This window comes from Kryptolebias marmoratus, linkage group LG16 (assembly GCF_001649575.2).
Source record: "Kryptolebias marmoratus isolate JLee-2015 linkage group LG16, ASM164957v2, whole genome shotgun sequence".
In the NCBI taxonomy this organism is placed as follows: Eukaryota; Metazoa; Chordata; class Actinopteri; order Cyprinodontiformes; family Rivulidae; genus Kryptolebias; species Kryptolebias marmoratus.
This window is the reverse complement of record NC_051445.1, coordinates 3,320,293-3,340,685: the sequence shown is the minus strand read 5'-3', so window position 1 is coordinate 3,340,685 and position 20,393 is coordinate 3,320,293. Positions and strand designations below refer to the sequence as shown.

Below are 20,393 nucleotides of genomic sequence, written 5' to 3'. Positions count from 1 at the left end.
AAGGATGCCACATCCTCTGCTCTAAAACAGCGCTTAGTTCAAAAGCCTGCCTCTCTGATGGTATGGGGGTGTATTAGTGCCTCTGGCATGGGCAGCTTACACACGTGGAAAGGCTCCATCAATTCAGAAAAGTATATACTGGTTTTCGAACGACATGTGCACCAAACTGCAGCTAGAATCCTCCATAAGAAAAGAATGGGACAAGATTCCCTCTAAAACCTCCAGCAGCTGCTCTCCTTAGGTCCAGATGTTTACAGATGGATGGTAGAAGAAGAGGAGATGCTGCACAGAGGGAAACATGGCAATTGTTTTCAAATCTTTATACATAATAACTTAGAGTCATTATCATTTTAGTTAAGTCTGTGTTGTGTGGAACTGTTGATCTATGATAAAACAAAAATTAAATACTGTTTTAATCACACTACTTACTGAAATACTTGGCTATATTCAGCAATTTCAAGTACCTCACTTGAACTTTAAAGGATAAAAGGAGAAGAAATAGTTGAAATGGCAACAACTCTTCATTTTTTTAATGCACTTCTGGAAGATAAGATTTAACATGATTCAGATCACTAGTTTAACTCTTTTATCCATTATGTTAGTATTCATTAGATTCATATGAAGAAGCTTTAGTTGATGTACCTTGTGCATGTTTAATAAATTAAATACAAGGTATGCATTGTTAAAAAAACAATCATATTTAAAACCTTTTTTGCCGTCTAATCGTGCAGAGCTTCTGTCAGTGTCAGACGTGAAGTGAAAGGCCGTCCTGTGGAGCAGATGCCCTGCAGTTACCCTCTTTCAGTCACATGTGAGTCACATATCAATACTTCAGCTGCCTCAGCCTTTCCGACACAAAGCTAAACACCCAGATGACCTACACACACACAGACAGGCTGCAGGCAGCACTAAAAACACAAACGTATCGGTAAACTGCTCAGCTTCTCCCTCAACACGCTGTCCATATCTGGGTCACTGTTCAGTGATCTTCCATCACCCTCGGTCCATGCTGAGGCTTGTTAGCTGAATTAAACTCTGTTTCCGACAAGGAGAAGGCTATAAAAAGTGCCTGAAATGAAAAGGTTATCTAAAGGTTGGGCTGAAGACGTTAAGTTTGCTCCAGAAAATGGTAAACTTACAAAGCAGAAACAGATATCAGGCACTTATTAGGTTTCCTGCACAGGAGTGAATTCTGTGGGGCTGTTTGATATTTGAAAAACCTGCGATATGTGCTATTACTGTTTAATATTGTGACGATAACATCAACTGTGATAAACCATCATCACTATATCACATATCATATTAAAGACCTGTTATTGTTTTTAACCCTACTCTGTAATAGTCATAACCAATCTTTTATCTGAAAACCAGTCTTACTATTAGCTAAAATTACCTGATTGATGTTTTTATTTCTGTATTTCTATATTTGATTTTGATATTTTTACTGTGCAGCCCTAGTATTTCGTACTCACCCTGGCAAGGCTCCTCACTCCTGAAAATCTGTTGCACAAATGTTTTGAACATGTTCAGAACCCAAGCAACAAGACTGCAAGCCTCCGTGGTTCGTGCAAGGAAAGAGAGAACCCCCACAAATGTTTCAGGACATTTTAAAAACCTGCTCACAAATGCCTTTCACCAATTAGTCCCAACCCAGTTTCAAATTTGGGCTCATAGGTCCCAAAAACCACTCAAAACTGGTTTGGTGACCCGTGAAACCAAATTTTGACTAATTGGAGACATAAAAAGAGAATAAATTGCTTTTTAATTGGGATCTAATTGAAACATAATTCAGAGTCTTTGTGACTAAATTCACATTCACATGAATGTTGCAATGCATTTGCAGTTACATTACATATGTCAGAAATGTGTTGTAAGTCCCAACTCAGTGTGATTCCTACTGAAAATTTGCTTTTTTTTTTCTCACAATTTTGTGTCTCCAGTTAGTCGCCAACAATCTCAATCCAGAGATACAGACTTAAAGGTTACAAACATTTAATTAATTACTTGGAGTCTGTTATCTGCTGGAAACAAACTGTCCTAAAGCTCAGTCAAATGCTGACTGTGCAGAAATGTAAATGTTAATAATATTCCAGTCAATGGGCCTCATTTACTATTATCTCTTCACCAACAGCAGAACTGTTTGCTGCTGGGTTTCTGTAACAATGAACTCCATGTGCTTGTAAATTGAAAGCAAGTGTTACTTGTTGCTGACTAGATTAGATAAATGACCCAATAGTTTTCATTAAAAAATGTCATGAGACTGCATGGCAATGTGCTCGCAAAGAAGGTTGAGTCAAGACTCTCAAATAAGTGCAGCAGAACTCCTTAAAACTGGCACAAAATTAGTTTCTTGAGATTTTAAATCATCAATAATCATCTAAAGAAGCTATTAGGTTCTGCTGAAGCTGGACAGTAAGTTTCTTGTTCAATTTTAATAAAAAAGAGGTCATGAAAAATGGACACATGGAAACTAGAACAAAGAAATGAACACTATAAAACACAGAAAACATACGTGTTAAGAGAACTTGTGGATCAATTGGTGATTACTGGAAGAAATCCCCACTGCTGCTGGTTTCACACATCTCTAACCTTTCAGCATCTGACCCACAAAACAACAACGGCAAAAACTTGTGACTCCAATTATCCAGCTATTAAAGTAAGCAAACATTAAAATAATGTCAGTTAAATGCAAATTTAAATGGCAAAAAACCCACTATTATACATTTTATTGACAAATAACAGCACATTCTGTCTCTCATCAGCATTTCTGGCAAATATGTAATTAGCAGTTATCATACCGTGGCGTTAAAGGATGTCTTTGTCAGATGGTGTTTTGTGCTTTTAAGATATTTGCATGACTGCAGTCAGCAACAGCAGCTTTTAAAGCACACGTGTCAAACTCAAGGCCAGCGGGCCAGATCCGGCCCTCTGTAACATTTCATCCGGCCCTCCAGTCTGGTTCAGATCGAGTCTCTGATTCTTATTTTGCTTAAAAAAACTGAGCCTAATTAGTGAAGTTTTCTCTGACAGTGACTTAGAAGCCAACAACATATAGTTTTAATTTCTGTACGATCAGGTTTTTGTTAATGGCTTTTTAAAATCTGTTTTATTGTTAAAAAATTTATTTAAGGCGTAAGAAATAACAGCTAATGATGAGCTTTTTGGAGTTTGATCTATTTGTCTGTGTTCATTAAAGTCTGTTTGCTCTAAATTCTGTATAATCTGTAACTGGGAAAAGGTAGTTGATATTTCTTTATGAATGATTTGACATAATACATCTAAAACTAAGGTTAATTTATGTAATTTTTAATAAATATTGGTTGTGATTGGCACTTGGCTAGGACCAAATATTTATTTTTGGCCCCCTTGCGTCACTGGGTTTGACACCCCTGTTTTAAACCGTGTGGTGCAAAATTAGACCTGATTGGGACCAACATCTCAAGCAGTCAGTAACTGGTATGAATATGTTCCTGGTCCCCATCTGACCTGAAGTGACATGTTCTGAGTAGCACACAACATTGTTTAGGAATTATTTTAGGCTAAATAAAAATAGAAATTTGTTTTGCGTCTTTATATGTTTGTTGTGTTTTCTCTTTTCTTTTGTAGGTTACTTTCCATATCGATCTTGTTTGTTCTTCTGTTCTCACCATGTTAATGGCCTTAACTGCCCCCACCTGCGTTTTATTAGCACTTTAGTTATTGTGTTTATACAGTATAAATATTTTCTTGTACATTAGTCTTTTTACTTGTGTCAGAATGTTTGGTTTACTGCTTCTTCGGTTCCTTGTACTATTAACTGGCTGACTGGTAGAAAAAGAAGATTTTAGCTGCTCAATAGTTCGAGGTTTCTTCTCTCTGATATATATATATATATATATATATATATATATATTTATATATTATGCGTTTTACGTTTTCATCTGCAGGCAGGCTGGTCAAGCTCCCACTCTGTATGAAGCTATGCTGCTGGAGGCCTGGCATTGCTGTCATCAAATATTCAAGGATCTACCAGGATTCCAATATTTCTCTCTGCAGGAGTGGCACATCACACATATTAAAGTCATGCCATACACACGTCTCCCTACATGCAGCACAGATGCTGGCATTTGCACTTTTCTCTACAAACAGTCTGGATGGTTTCTCTTGTCGTTGGAAGGGAGAACATGTCTGTTTTTCCCAGAGGTAACCTGACACATGGACTCATAAAATCCACAAAACGTGTCGACTGTCTGTTTGGTCCATTTGAGATGCTCTCAAATGCATTTCTAAACAGGGCCGATATATAGCTCTAATTGCACCTCAAGAATTTAACATTTCTGAGAATGTTTTCTTTTTTTTTTTACAATGACAAGCTTCTTTGTCCAAGTGACATGACAGTTTTTTGTGTAGTCATGAGAGATTTATTGTCTTGGATTTCAGACCTCAAAATTTGCTCAGACTCCTTTAATTTCACAACATTAAGCCCTATAAATGCTGAAAACTCACATCCTCTTTAATTTTGCATTTAGAAATACTTTGTTGAGCTGATGTGGGATAATTTCAAATGTGCCCAAGTTAGCAGTTAGCATTAGCATGATTTGATGGCTCAGGCTGCAGTGCATTATGGTCTGTTTCGACCGATGACAAGTTGTGATCAATCTGAAATGATGTCACAGTTTATCCTCCATTTTGGAAGAGAAGCTCTGCAGAATAAACATAAAAATAGTGAGAACACAAAGAGTGATTGGTGTTCACTCAACCAAAATGTTCAACTTTTTTTTTTTTTTGGCTGCTTGATTAGGGCTGACAGAGATCAGAAATGATATTTCAGAATTTCTGCAATTGTGACAAATCAAGGAGAACAAACTCACGAGTTATCCCAGCAGCGAAGGCATCACTTGCTGGTAAATCATGGTTGGGCAGAACTTCCATCTACAAACCTCCATCAGTTCAGCATCTGTTCAGATCATTTTGTTAGAGATACATTTACCTGCGCACTTTTTTTCTGAAATAACCGCTTCAGCCATGTGGGTTCTTCTGATACGAGGAAATATTTCAAACAGAAGATTCATTCACTGCATCATGTGGTGCTGATTTTCAAAGTTACCAGATCAACATCAAGTATCATTTCTCTTAGCTGTGAATTTTCCTCAATATAGCTGCAGTCTTAATGAACTTTGAGTGTTTGTGACCAAGTGATCTGAAAACACAGTTTTTAAAAATCAGAACCTATTATTGAGTGCACGGCTGTTTTCTGTATTCTTGGCTGGGCTCTTTGTTGCCCACCTCGGCTCATTTTGTACCAACCTCAGCAGCGGCCCCAACATCAATGATTGAATCTGCTGGAATACACTTTTGAAAGGAAGATGGGCAGATCTGAACCACTTTTTATGTAATTGCTATTATTATAGATTTTTAGACCTGGACGTTTGCCTTGGATGTTTGCCGTCAGAGGAAAGCTTCAGTTCACGAGTTAAAATACAGCTTTAGCATTGTTAAGATGGACTGGGGATGGCCACAACAACTTTGCACGTATTTCCAAAGAAAAATTGTCTCACAAATGTTTTGAACGTGTTAGAATTCTTACAACAGGGCTGTGCATCTCTGCAAAACATGAGAGGAAGTTAAAAACCCTGAGAAAGTTGCAGGACATTGAAGAAACTTCCTCATGAATGCCAATCACTAACTGCTTGTAGTCCAGGGAGATACCACCCTAAATGTTGCCGTCAATCCAAGTCATTCTTCTGTTAATGTGCTTTGTTTATCCTCCAACATGGCGTCTAAACATCCTTAGTTGAGGCGAGCTGTCATGGATGAAATCTCAACTACGATTACAAAATTTAAATGCTGACTATATCGCACACTCTGCTGAACAATTTAACATTTAAAACACAGTTGAACTGTTTCTCGGCATTCCTTTGCTTCCTGTTTTGCTTTCCGTCTCTAAACATTCTAGACAGGAGATCCCGCAGGTTTTCTCACTGCCTGTCTTGCTCCAGTGCTGATGTTTCTGACTGATGTGTGCCACCGTAAACATGACAGAAACCTCTTGGATGGAGGAGTGAGGAAGGATGAGAGGAGCAGTGTGAAAGCAGGAGCGTATAAGACCTGAGGAGGGAGGGAGAGATGAGCAGCACAGCGACTGAGGGGAGGGATGGAGGGATGTGACGTGAGTTAGCGGGAGTATGGAAACTGATCACTGCAGGCAGAACAGGATTGGATAATTCCCCTCTTCCTCATCCTCCCCTTTTCTCTCTCCCTCTCTCCCTGTTTCCACCGCTCCACATCCTCAGCGATGCTCCTCTGACCAGACACCGCAGAGACAAACAAATACTCCACCATTCACATCACACTGGCATGCAGCACAAAGGGGCTGCTGCTGCTGCTGCTGCTGGAAATAATTGCAAACACCCTTCTGCCTCGCAGCTCAGAGAAGATCCAGAGAAGTGTACGACAGGAATGTGAGTGAGGAGCTTGTTTTGAAGACATCTGCCTGGAAAACTCCTCCCTCGTCTCTTTTTGGGGTCATCTCCATCCCTGCAGCAGGTGAGCCGCATGTTGATCTATCATTTCATTCATTCATCCGTGTCTCTGAGAGGCTACCACCTCCTGTATGAATGTGTCATGGCATCAGCGAAGATCTCCTGTCAGCGGATACTGATGCGCACTACCCCTTCACTGCATCACTGGAGTACCAACACTCTGATGACATTTGCAGAGCTGGATTCATGTTGTTCCCAGCAGTGTTTGGGGAGAAAATGCTCTGCAGAAACAGGGTGAGGATGATTGCAGCACAGTCCACGGCAGAAATGGATTCACTGCACATAAAAATACATATTCTGAAGAAACTCTGGGGAAATCCAAGAAAATTTTCAATCAGCCCCCCCTTTTGCTGTCTGGGCAAAACATTAGAAAGACACTGCAGTGTTGTTTTTGTTTCAGCTCGAGAGGCAGATCAAAGTTTATGCACGGGAGGCTAATTTTCGCACGTCCACTGTTAATGCAGCAACGCTAATGGAGGCACATTGAGCTGATTGTTCCTTATCTGTGCAGCCTGTCTATGTGATAAAAATGATGCTCACTAAATTATTCATGGTTTTGTTTGTGCAATTCACCCAAGTCTTGTTAAAGATAATCATTGCAAAACCATAAACCATAAAATAACAAACAAAATCTGCCCGTTTTTTCTCACATCCACGGTTAATGTGTTCTTAAACTAAAAAATCGGAGGCCAAAACTTTTTTCTTTATGGTGCTCCACCGCCCTGCTTGATCCCTGATATTTATTCTTGACAGTTGTCTTACACCATCTTTCTTTTTTCTTTCACATGTAGCAGCAGTTTCACTTTTATATTTCAACCAAAACATCTTCTCAAAGTTTCTATGCTTGTTCAGTTCCGCCTTATTTGTTTACCCACACAGACTCCGGCCAGCATAATGTAGGTCAGTTATGTGACTCAAGCTTCCACGGGGCTTTTTGGTGGATTCAGCTGAATGCTTTGTTTACACTGAATGCATACCTGCATTTGAAAATTGCATATCAGTACATCTGAAAAACAACTGGAGTTAACTCTTTCACACTGTACCCTTTAAAATAGTTCAGGATAACCTATTTTTATGTTTAAATTCATTTTTTACAATGAGTACCTTTAAAAATGTGGCCTAAGGGAATTTCCTCTTAAGCCCTCTGTTCTGCTGAATGAATCAAATCAGACGCATTTATAGCTGATTAAAAATATAGCAATGAGCATTATTTATTTACACCCAGCAACACAAACAGACACACATGAGTGAACATACACTTGTTGATCCAGGCTTTCAGTTGCTAAATGGGTCAAATGCTTCACTGGTGATACGACACGAACACAGACACAGTCACGCAAAAACAACTGAAAAGTACAACTAAATGCAAAATTACTACAGATAAACACAAAAAATGTTTATATAAATCACGTGTGTGATATATGTTAACCTCACTGTGATATGAATGAAGATGCACAAATGCATAATTATCAGATTTATTAATAACTGAGTCTTTGTTCTGCCTTCTCAAAGTGGATAAAATCAGCTGTGAACTCGAAAATATTTGGTTTGGTCATCGTAGCGTAAAAAATGTTTATTAGCTGGAAAATTCCGTTCAAGCAAAATAACACTTGGTTTTTACCGCGACTGAAACACTGGATATTGGATTTAATTCAACAACCTGCTTCTAAAAAGCCTATTTAGGCTGAACTCGATCACATTGTCATCATGGCAACCAGTCAGGCTGATGCAGGAAGATTTTCAAAAGCAGAACTGAAGCAATTTAACATTTAAAAGGGCAGTTTTTATTTTTCATGTTCATAAACAAAGTTCCCTTTTTAATTCACTGAAGATCCTTTAACCTAAACTAAGAAACTGTTCTTTGTTTCTTGTTTTCTTTTCAGCAAAAACAATCCCAGCTTTCAAAAATCAAATGAAATACATCAACCACATGCTGTTTATTTATTTATTTAGATATCAATGATGGCCCTGAATACACTCATTTGTATTGATTTGTCAGATTGAAAACATAAGCAGAAATTCTAACAATATTTCTAACATACACCTGATGGGCCTCTAGGTGGCGCTAATATCGGCACAAACAACATTTCCAAGTACAAATTTTAAAAAATCTGAGCACAAAGAATCTCCCAAAAGGACTGCACCTTGTTTTTTTTTATTATTTCCTCTCTGTCTTCAGTCTTTCAACTCATGATCAATCTTTATTAGTGTTTAAATCATTACAAAAAGAAGAAGACGTGAAAAAACAAACCAAACAAGCAAAAATAAAAAACTTCATTGTTGTTGTGGTTTCTAGCACACGAAGCAATAGTCGAGGATATAGATTACTTTGGTAATGTTTATAAAAATAAAATAAAAAATTGTCAGGTCTATACATATAAACCAAAACTGAAGTTTACAGAAGTTTTCTTTTTGAAAAGCATTTGTTTTCAGTTTTTTTTTTTCTGCAGAAATGCTGTTTCCATGTGCGTGAAAGCTGGAAAATGTTCATTTTTAAAAATATCTGTACTAGAGTGGAAAGGACATAAAGTATGTCACTTTAAACCAAGCAGAATATTAGGTTATACTGCTGATAGTTTTCTTCAGTTTGCATAAAAAAACAAAAACTTTACAGAGCAGAAAAAGAAGGTATTAAAAGAAAAGCTGAGAGGAATATTAGTGACCCTTCTCACTCTCTGCACAGTGAATTCAAACTCCTACCTTCATGGAGGCGTTTTAGATGACCAGTAGCAAATAAAAATATCTATAAAACCTCCTTTATCCTCCTGTGATTAAGGTGATAAATAATAACGGGGTTAACAACTAAAACCAGGATGCTACTGATTGATTCAATCAGTTTAATCTTTTACTCTGCTATAGTTTGACTTTTTTATATGAAATGTTTTGATTGAATGGCTACTGAGTGATGTTTATTGTTACATGTTTACCGAGTATTTTTTTTAAAAAAAAGCTTTTCATGTTGTTTCTTACGTTATGGTGAAACCAAAGGCAAATTTCCACATCAGTGGAATTTAAAGTTTTTTGTAATCCTATACCAGCTCAGTATTTAAGGAATATACCGCAGCTGTTTTATAGCATCTTGTTACAGTTACAAGGTTAAATCACAAGCTATTTTTAATACTTTTGATTGGGTAGTAAACCATAGAACCACAGAGAGCCATAGACAGATGTGAAGGGTGACCAGTAGAGCTGATTTAAACTAAAACATCAAAATGACGAAAAATTAAGATTCAAGGTATTTGCCTGATAGTGACATTGTCTTTGTCCATCCCTCCAAATTTAACAGCTTCCAGTGGTTTGATGTCTTTTGAGCAGACACCTTCTCAGCTCTCCCAGGGGTAAAACAAATCATTTCCAGTCCAGTAATTAAAGCCATTCTCTCCACACCCCTGCTTGGAGATCTTCTTCTTCTTCTTCCCTTAAACACGTCACCTGAAGAAGTTCTTGTATCTGTGATCTGGTCCTTTCAGTCATTTCTCATAGCTTGTGACCTGAGGTTGAGTTAGGCACGTAAATAAATGTGCTTTTGCATAAAAAAAAAGAATATTATACAGCATGACTCTGATTTGGTGCCAAGCCTTGGAGCGGGAGGGGACAAATGAAGGCCTACAGACTAGACATCTTCACCCATGAGGCCCAACTCATCTCAAAATAAACAAAATAATTAAAATAAATAAAATTTGAATAAATCAGTGTATGACTGTCCAGTAAAACAACACAGGCCCACCATCTGCAGGAGGAGCCGCAGGGGTCTGGTGGACTTGGCAACAGTTGAAAGTAAAAGCTTGGCTGTCTAATCCTGGCTTGGAAAACTGGCTTTAGGGACAGATGTGGCATTATTATTAGCACTAATACTGTCTTTCCTGGGCTGGGGTTTATTACACAATGCTGCCATCTGGAAGATTCTTCTCCTTTTTTTACTGTTTCTTTAATTGTAAATAAGGATAAGACTAAAAAGCCTTCTTAGAGTCGTTACAAAGTTAATATTTCATGTGATTTTTACTTTTCTGGAGTAACTTGTTTAAAGTTGTAGTTGTTTTGTGTTCAACTTGCCAAACAAAGTTTTAATTCTGTTCTGGGTGGCAAAGATAAATCTCAAAGCTTCCATGTGTTGCAGATACAGACACTTGGATGACTTATCTGATTATGAATTTATTTTTCCTCAGTTCATCAGCAGCTGTCGCTACGTTCAGTTAAAGAAAACAAGCCTTCCTAACAACGCGCTCAGTTTGCTCCTCTCACCTGCTCCGCTGTTTTCTCAGGCCCTTAAAAGAAGACAGAGAAAGTTGTTTAGTGTTAATGGAATTGGTGATGTTTTTCAGTGCTGCATGCGTTGCTGTCCAGGGAACGCTCGCTGAACATCAAGAAAAGACCTGAACACGATGAGCAGTCAGGACAAATGGGTCACCCTGACCCCAGCTGAGTTCGCTCTGCTGCAGGAATACACTCAGTGTGAGTACAAGACCTCTTTGTCTGTTTGTCTCTGTGGTAAAAAGACCCAGTTTGTGTTTTTTTTTGTGGTATTCTGATTTAATATTGTCACAACAGGCACTAAGTTCTTACTAACATATTCATATTATGTGTAGTCATTTGAATGTGTCCATTTTATTTAGGTCATGTTTAAAAATTGCAACAATTATTTTACCTCCTTTTACTGTTTCTAATGCAATTTTCATGAATCCACAATTTTTGCACACAACATTTGTGTGCAAATAAGGAGCCATGTCTTATTAAAGAACATGTAACAAGAAGATTTCTCCACAACTCTTTTTTTAATGAGGCAAATCCCATTATGATTACAGATTTCTTTGTAAAATTTAACTATAAGATTACAACAAATCATTTCTGTCTGGTGGCATTAATGTGATCTGTAACATGTAACCATACACGTTTTGTAACATTTATTCCAAACTACGTACTTTTCAACTCTGAACTGAATCTTTTACTAATAAAAGTAAAAGTACTGTGGCAAACCTGTGTGACAATTCCCAAACTAGAACAGCACCTCCCTCCATCCTTTCCATTTATTCCTAAAAAAGGTTTTAGCAAAGTGAACCTTTGTTAGAATTAATAAAAGAGCTGATTGTCAGCATCATCCTATAAGGAGCTATAAAATCTTGAGACACAAGATAAATGAGACTTGAAAGAAGCTGCAACAATTTGTGAAATCCCACATTTTTCACCATGCAATAAGGTAGCTATTATTACACACTTGTGTGATATGAGATTAAAATAAAGCCATAAGGCGTTTAAACAACTTCTGCCTCTACAGTTGCTGTGTTTACTAGTGTTTTCTTACGTAACCACCTCCTCTGCAGTCAGGAGCTTGCAGGCAGATGAGAAATGTGAAACCCACCACCTTTCTCCACAAACTTACCTTCCTTCTTTTTAATAAATCCACAGAGAATAACCTCTGACATCCGTCAGGTCAGTGTTTTGGTTTTTGCAGCTAAAGTTTTTAAGGCTGAGCAGCTCTCTGTTCTGAGCTGCAGGCGGCTCTTTTTAACTAAAAGCTCTAATAAACTCCAAACAGGAATGAACTTAATGATGTAGCTGGTGGAAATAGTGGAGCATTTAAAAGCTATTTCCCCCTTCGAGAGTTGTTGGAGACGCAGTAACAGATATTAAAACAGACATTATTGGATTTAATATTATCAGTTATCCAGAATTACAGCCCTGCCTGAACAAAAATAAAATTCATATAATAAAATAAAGTATCTGTAGGCCGAGAGGATTGGTTGTTCACTATGAGCTCATTTGGAATTACTCATTGCAAAGAATGGATTCAAACATAAAAAACTGGTTGCCCTGAAATATATCAAATAGTGCGGTTTAAAAGAGTTACTCCAGTAGTTTTCCAGATATATTGGTTTACTCATTTATTGATTTTGTGGATGTGCACTCAATGAATCCACTGAAAAGCCCATGAAGTCATGTGGATGACCTGCAGCAGGCTGGCTGTAGTCTGTAGGAAAACAAATATATTGGAATCTGACAAGAGTCGGTTTTTGGAAAAGAAGTTTAGGTGGAAAAATAAAAATGAATCTGCTGCTAAACGCGACAGGAAAGAGAAAGAACAAGTAAATATCTGGGCTCAAGCAGCGCGGAGGAGCACCACAAAGACAAAGATGACCTGACCTATCTATTTATCTGTATACTTTACTCAACAAATATGAGCATAAATACGTACCAATACTTAAAAAATATTGGACTTCTTCATCCCCAATAACTCTTCCTTGGACGTCACCATTGTTGACCTATTTTCAGTCTCTTCAGGTAAACAAACACATGAGGCAGTTGGCATCTGGTGACAAATTTTAGTTTTAGTTTAAAAAATTGTTCTTCTTTATAAATTTTTGTCTTCATGACTTTGCAATGAGTAGCTTTAATCACCTCCAGTGAACTCGTTACGTTACTTTAATGTCTGATAATTAGAGCCAAATTATTTTTTCTCTTTCTTGTTAGGTCCTGATTTTTAAAAATAATTTGTATGCAATCAATAAATCAATCAATCAAATTTGTATTTATATAGCACATTTCAGCAGCAAGGCATTTCAAGGTGCTTATGCGTTTATTTATTACGAGGATTATCAAAGAATAATATGTAAATATGTTTTATTGCTTATGCAAATAAACATATTTGTTGTCTGTTTTGATTTAGAACTGATGTTGAAAGTTGCATGTTGATCGATGATTTCTATCGTCCATGCTCACATTATGCTAACCTTTTTCTGTCTTATACTGAGCAGCATGATTTTTATTAGAAGTGCATGTTCCTTACAAGTGACCCAGGTGCTGTAGGATTTGTTTTAATGAGGACCAACCAGGATGGTACATTTACAGCAACCCAGAGAGCAGAAAAGAAAAAAAGAAAATAAAGCTTCATGAGAGCAACGTCACTAATAAATCATTTTATAGCGTCACCACTAAGATGAGATAAACACAGGGAAATCCAGGTCACAGGTCTGTCCTTTCATGAATTTATATTGTTGGAAAGTTGGCAGGGTTCACTGTCTTTGATAATCCTCGTAATAAATAAACTCAAACAATCACAGAATCTCTGCACACAAAACAAACACAAATTCCCTGAGATAACATCGAACCACCAAGGTAACAGAAACAAAACAGTGTCAGCTGGAAGCTGCAGCAGAAACGATCGTCTCTGGGATCAAACGTGACTCAAAGACAATGAGTTTGTTTTTCTTTAGGTATTTAAGACTAATACCAGATACTACCAGACTGATCTGCACGTGTGGACTTTATGTTCATGCCCTGTTGAATTATTTTAGAAGAATTTTAGTAGAATCATAGATTTGGACAATTTAAATATTTTATTGAAAACACTGGGAATTATTGTAGTGATGAAAACTGTCAGGATCTGTGATGACGGAGCAAAAACAAAAGGCTGACGTGGCAGCAAAAATCCAAAAAATACACAAAACAAAAAGTCGGGGACCAGGGGACCAGGGGACCAGGGGACCAGGGGACCAGGGGACCAGGGGACCAGGGGACCAGCAGGGTAGTGGAGAAAGTGACCAGGTTTTAAGCACTGAGGATAATGAGGTGAAATGGGCACAGGTGAGTGATAATAATTACCGACAGGTGTGGATGGGCGTGGCAGGTAAACAGGGGCAGACTGAGGATAAGTGGAGAATGACAACAAACAAAGACAACAAGAACAAAACCAAAACCCAGATGACAGAAGAACAATGAAAGAAACAATAACCCCAGAAAACAAAACATAACATCAAAAATAAAAACATAAAATATATGGACAGGAACAGAGGAGTCAAGGTGCCATTGCTAAGTTTAAGTGTTTTTAAGTGTTTGTTTGACTGTTAGCAAAATATCTCATGAATTTCTGGACAGATTTTATTGAAACTCTCAGAAAACAATCACTGGATGTACGTCTACAACTGATTAAATTTTGGCGTAAACCAAGTTCAAGATGGCCCCCGCAGGTCATCAACCATAGCAATATATGCCACACAGAAAACTCTTATCTTCTGTTTGTTGTGTAATAATTCGAGTTATTTCTCTGTATTTTATCTCTCAAGTTCTGTTTGTTCTGGTCGTCTTTGTTCTGTGTTTCCCCGTCACCATTCACCTGCCTTCAGTTCAGTAGCGCTCCACTCAGCCCGCCACGCCCACCCACACCTGTCTCACCCGTCTCACCTGTCTCACCTGTGTCCACTTCCTCATTATCCTCCGCCTATATAATCCGGTCTTTGTCACTCATTTCTCGCTGGTTCTTTTCCCCTTTCCACCTGTTCTTTTGGTGTTCATGCTCCCATGATTGATTCCACGCCACGTCCATGCTGCCTGTGTTTTCTCTCCTCGTGTTCTTTGTAAGTTTTTGTTACTTTGTTTTGCTGCCACGTCAGCCTTTTGTTCTCTTTTTGTTAATAAATTAAGTTTCTTTTTATATCATTATGAGTATTTGGTTCGCCTCACTCAAGCGTAACATCTTGTCAGGTTTTAAATAAAAAACAACATGCTCAAGACATAAAGCTTTAAATTTGAATTGTCTGACTTAAACTGTAGAACATTAGTAAGATAAAAATAATCGAGCAGAGCGAACAAACCTGTGCTGACATTTTTGAAAATGTGCTGCAGTCAGATTTTGGATAATTGTGATTCTACAAGCTCCAGGCGACTCTGAATGCCCCCTGCAGCTTCGGGTTATAAAACCTGGAACAACGGACATTTAATCCTCTGTCTCCACCTCTCTGTATCTCTCCCTTTCTTCTCATTAAAGTGAACCCTGCACACTTTCATAACATTTTATTAGCTGTGTGCCTGAGCAGATCTGTCAACAATTACAGCTTCTCTTTCAGCATTTCTAATTGCTTATAGGCAGTATTCTCTTCAACAAGACGGTCATTCTTTTTGCTTTATAGCTAAAGCAGATTCTCTGTGTTCATAAATTTAAAGAACATAAAATGAGTTGTGCTCTCCACGTACCAAACAACAGCTAAATGGTTACTCTGACTGAGAAAGTGCCTGGAACATGTGACAGATAATCATAATCCCTCTGCCTTGAAATGCTTTTGATAGATGGGGTGCTAATAAAGAAGGTCAGTAATAATGACACGCACTCAGTCGACTGTAAGTTATTTATTTCAAGTCGCTGCAGGTAAAATGGATTCTGAGGAAAATCAAAGATCCAGAGCCATTAGTGCCTGCAGCAACAAAAGCCTTTCAGGAGGCAGAAAGCTCAAATGTTCTTTCAAGGAGATTCAGAATATCTGCTGCTAATAACTAGAACTACATCGATTTTATGTAACTCTTTTTTTCTACAGCATTTGAACAGAAAATAGATGTTTAATGGAAGTAGAATTATACAGGTCACTGTAAGGATTGAGATAGGCTCATTTTCTTTATCCAGCTCAGAGTGGAGGGGGGCAGACACCTGATGACAGGCGGGGCACACCTGTCCATCACAGAGACACCTGTCCAGAGACACCTGTCCATCACAGAGACATATGAGACAGACAACGACACTGACAATCACTTATAAAGGAATAGGGTTCTTTAGAGGTCTTTACAGTAGTCAGTATCTTACCTGCAGTAGAAATTGCTTAGAGCCTAATGAGTTTGGAGCGTCAGGCAAATGTTTTTAGGTTAAGAACTAGTTGGATCAGAATCAGTTTCAAAACTGATTTTTGTTGTTATAAATAACTTTAATATTAAAGATTTAACTGCTGTTTTATTAACCTATTTAAAGCATCACCTTTGCATTAAAACATTATTTACAAAGAAATCTATGGTTATTTAACCTGAAGTCTTTGTTGATCTGCAGTTGGGAAAGTTTCTCATTGGGCTGTAAGTAGCTGTTTCCATAATGTCTTAAGATTTTTGCAGTTCTTCAGTTTCCTCGTGGGAGAGTCCCGTTGTTTCAGTTTGTGTGTTAAATCTTCTCTCAAAATAGTCTGAAAGTCATCAAGGGCGTCTTAAAGGATCTCTCCTCTGACAAAAAATCTGTCCTAGTCTAAAAGCCACACCCATGATCAATATTTATTAATGAAAAACTGGTCCAAATCTGCCTGTCTTCATTTCAAAAGTGTACTCCAGCTAAATAAATGATGAGGTGTGTGTGTGATGTGGGCAGAGGCGAACAGTAAAATAATGTGCATGGCCAAAAATGCAGTTTTGCACATGAAAACAGGCTGATTTTCAAAAACTGACTATTTAAAATGCAGCCACATACATTGCTTGGTTGCAAACACTCATTCAGTGAGACTGCAATGAAAAAGTTGCTAATTAGTCTCCAACAGCCCCAGCTCACTGAGACACCACCTTAAACAGTAACAGTCCTTGTGAAACATCTGTAGTGAAACTAGATGTGTGTAGAATACACAGCCAGACTAGATGTGTGTAGAATACACAGCCAGAGTAACAATCAGATGGAAAAATAAAAGAGAGTAAAAATGTATAAAATATAAAATATTTGTTTAAAGAGATGAGAGTTACAGCATCTAGATCATTTGGATCAGCTCACTAAAAAGAGATGGTTCTTTCCTCTTTTAAATGACTTTTTGTTTTCTTTGAGTATAATTTGTATTTTTTACATCACATTACTTTTTGTCTTATTGTTTCGTGAGGATGAAGATGATAAAAAACAAAAAATGGCAACAGTTTGAGGTGATAAAACCTACTGTTTTGTCCACCAACGAACCGACTCTAACTGCTGGCTAATCTACTGGCTAATACACACACACACACACACACATTATATATATAAGTCAGAATTCCCATCAATAATAGAACCAGAAACCAGAACCAGTTTAAATAACTAAAAAAAACAAGGAGTTCAAGAAACAAACATCATTCTAACAAAAGTCACAGGAAGTAAGAAGTAAAGATAAGCATTGAACCTAAACAGTCCCTCAGTTATCGACAGATTTAAACACAGATGAGCAAATGTACACAACAGAAGACAGGCAGTTAAACCAACAGCCCCACAAAATAAAACCAAATAAAGTAAAGTTAACCAGGACACCAAAAAAAAAAAAACAGGGAGAATTTAAATTACCTAAAGCTAAAATCTAAAACATAAACCCCAGAAATAACCAGACAAAACTTTCTGCCCTAACAAAGATTTTAAGAGGCACACAGTCATGACTCTAATATATCAGTGCTTTTTATGACCAACCCAGATGGAGTTTGTCTTCCTGCAGACTCCAGGATGATGCATCCAAGATAAAATTTAGGTTCGGTTAGTTCGATGACATCATCACTACAAGCAGGGTGACGTTCGTTTTGCAGAGATGGTTCTGAAGATAGCAGAAAGAAAGTAATGCAGAACGAAGGAGTGTGTTTCTGTTTAAACCGTACCATCTATTAAACCAACTTGAAAAATTAAATGAAGATTTATTACAAAAAAAAAAGCACAAACGATGACTCATGCTGTAAATGTTTCTCCTCAGATTCCACCAAGAAGCTGAAGGACGTGTTGCAGGAGTTCCATGGAGACGGTGTGTTGGCAAAATACAACCCAGAGGAGGTGTGTTGAGTTTACACTGCGTTATACAACAGATGCTTTATGGGCCAGTTTCTTGTCCACTTGTCGTAAAAATAGTCCTAACATGGATAAGTTATTTAGTAAGAAGTTTTAAACAAACACAGAACTGCAGCCAATTAGGATGATGTGGAGAACTCTGCTTTGTCTTTCCTTTCAACATAAAGTTTTAAAAATAACTCAGAGCAAATCAAATGAATAGGACAAAACAATAAACATTAAATAAAAGAAAGCAACGTGTCATTGTGTGTTTGACAGTTTATAACACAATACTTCCATAAATAAATTAATATCTTTGTTCTTTTTTTCTCTCTTGGCTCTAATTATAGAAGCAGGAAATCCTCAGCCAGGTAACACTCTTCTCTTTGTCTCTAAGGTTTTTCTGTGTGATCATTTTCTCTTTTGGTTAGAAATTTAATTCAAAACATCCCAAAAGAATTATCTTCTGCAGACAGAATGGGAGTTAGCCAAAATATGGTCAAATCAATAACAATTTGGAGTTACATCCAGAAGAAATGCATTTAGCTTTAAGTTGTTTAGCACAAACAAATCTAATAAGTTTTTTTTTAAATTGAATATAGGTTAATAGGGATATTTCTTTTTAGAAGTAGGCTTTTTTGGAGTGCTTTTAAGCATCTTACCTGCAACAGACAGTGATTCCAGTTTGAAGAATCAGGAAGTGATTCTTGAAGGAGAATTAAACTCACGGCTGCTCAGAGCTGGACCAATTTATTAGTAAATCTCACACTCCAAACGTTTCTACCGTTTTGTTAAATATTATATTTCTTTTTTATATTATTTACAATTTGTCAGTGTTGAATCAAACAGTTGTTTACTTTGGCACTATTTTCTCGACCGAACAACATTTGGGTTCAATGTATCCTTCCATCCTTCAACTTCTGAGCGACAGAAAATCTGAATGAATATACGATCAAAGATATCTTTTTCCATCGAGATAAGAAAATAACTACACAGACCCTTCATCAAATCTCAGTGTTAATGAGGTTAGATGGTTTTTAACCACATAATGTTTTTGACAAGGTCAAGAAAAGATAATGGAATATAAAGTTTATTTATAAGACTTATTTTGTCTCAAGAGCAAAGACTGAAGATTTTGACTATTAAGGCTAAAGTTTAGATAATCCACATTAAAATTTAGTGAATGCATTTTTGGATGGCATTCTTTTGACATAAGAAGGCACTGAATACTGTGTAACAGTTTTTTATAGTTTCACTCTTGCACTTACATAAATGCCCAAACTACATTTTTACTATTAGCAATTAGCAAGCAAGAAAAGAAACCTGCAGCATGAAATCTGCTTATATTCCCAACGACTGCATCAGAAATGACACTCAGCAGGCTGTTCTGTTCATACTGGAAATCATCTGTAGATGCTGAAACCTGAGGGTTATAACTGCAGATCTTTATGACAAACATGTTCTATTTCTGTCTCTGCTTTTAGGAGATTGACTTTGAAGGTTTCAAGGTCTTTATGCAAGCGTTCCTGGAGAGTGAACTCCCCGAGGAGTTCTGTCAACACCTCTTTATGTCGTTTAGCAACAAGGGACCCAAACCCAGTCCCTCATCCTCTGACAAACCCAGAGTCTCTGGTAAGTGTAAAAGGAAAAAAATCTTTTCTCAAACAAAGCCTCAGTTTGTAAATGCAGCACGTTGAAGATTAGGAAATCGCTGCAGCTTTTGCTGCAAAAAGGGAAGCCAAATCTCTGCCTTCAAAGCTCATATTCAGTAATTTATTCAAAAAAAGAGCTACATCACGATGTCTATGCCAGACGATTTGGGTAATTTATATTTTACTTCTGTTTCTGTTTGGTGCCATCAGACAATCTCTCCATTTTTTTCTGCAAAGTCCAGCCAGATGACACAAAATGTAAATTGTAGTTTACTGTCTGCCAAATGTCTTGGCAGTAGTTTTGTTTATTTACAGCCTGTATACTAATATTTCAGTTTTTGGAATTGATGACTAACTGATATCAAAATGAGTTGGAACATATCACACGAGTTCTGTCTGTATTTTACTGTTAAATGAACCTTTGTCCACATGGCAACAATACCAAAAAGGAAAAGTTCAGAAACTGTTGATGGTTTCATGTTGCTCACTGATTTTGGAGAGCTCATGTGACATAAAGGCCGACTGCAGTCATTCATATCGTCTGCTTCCAAAAGGCAGAAGGGCAACAATGTCTTTCCTCATGTTTGTTTGTCTGTTAGCAAAATATGAAACTTTGCACAAATTTTAATGAGACTGGATGTTCATCTCCTACTGACTGACTTTTGGACTCAACATCATTCAAGATGGCTGCCACAGCCAACTGTATTCAGAAACAACCAA

At 37.4% G+C, this 20,393-nt stretch overlaps 2 protein-coding genes across 4 annotated transcripts in view; both read left to right on the top strand.

Annotated features, from left to right (window-relative positions):
- Nucleotides 1–4,051, top strand: part of agmo (alkylglycerol monooxygenase) — a 57,485-nt gene extending 53,434 nt beyond the window's left edge. The window contains exon 13 of the mRNA XM_037980216.1: nucleotides 3,927–4,051. Within this exon, the coding sequence (XP_037836144.1) occupies nucleotides 3,927–3,956 (30 nt within the window). The 3' untranslated portion in view covers nucleotides 3,957–4,051. The remainder of the gene's footprint in view (nucleotides 1–3,926) is intronic.
- Nucleotides 4,052–4,062: 11 nt separating this feature from the next.
- dgkb (diacylglycerol kinase, beta) overlaps nucleotides 4,063–20,393 on the top strand; it is a 71,003-nt gene continuing 54,672 nt past the window's right edge. For 2 of the 3 annotated variants that reach the window (XM_017428593.3, XM_017428591.3), the window contains exons 1-6: nucleotides 4,375–6,148; nucleotides 6,273–6,525; nucleotides 10,844–10,973; nucleotides 17,951–18,027; nucleotides 18,372–18,392; nucleotides 19,506–19,653. In XM_017428593.3, coding sequence (XP_017284082.1) covers nucleotides 10,904–10,973; nucleotides 17,951–18,027; nucleotides 18,372–18,392; nucleotides 19,506–19,653 — 316 coding nt within the window. In that variant the 5' untranslated portion in view covers nucleotides 4,375–6,148; nucleotides 6,273–6,525; nucleotides 10,844–10,903. Of the gene's footprint in view, nucleotides 4,183–4,374; nucleotides 6,149–6,272; nucleotides 6,526–10,843; nucleotides 10,974–17,950; nucleotides 18,028–18,371; nucleotides 18,393–19,505; nucleotides 19,654–20,393 lie in introns of those variants that run through there. The other variant, XM_017428592.3, reaches the window with a different exon arrangement.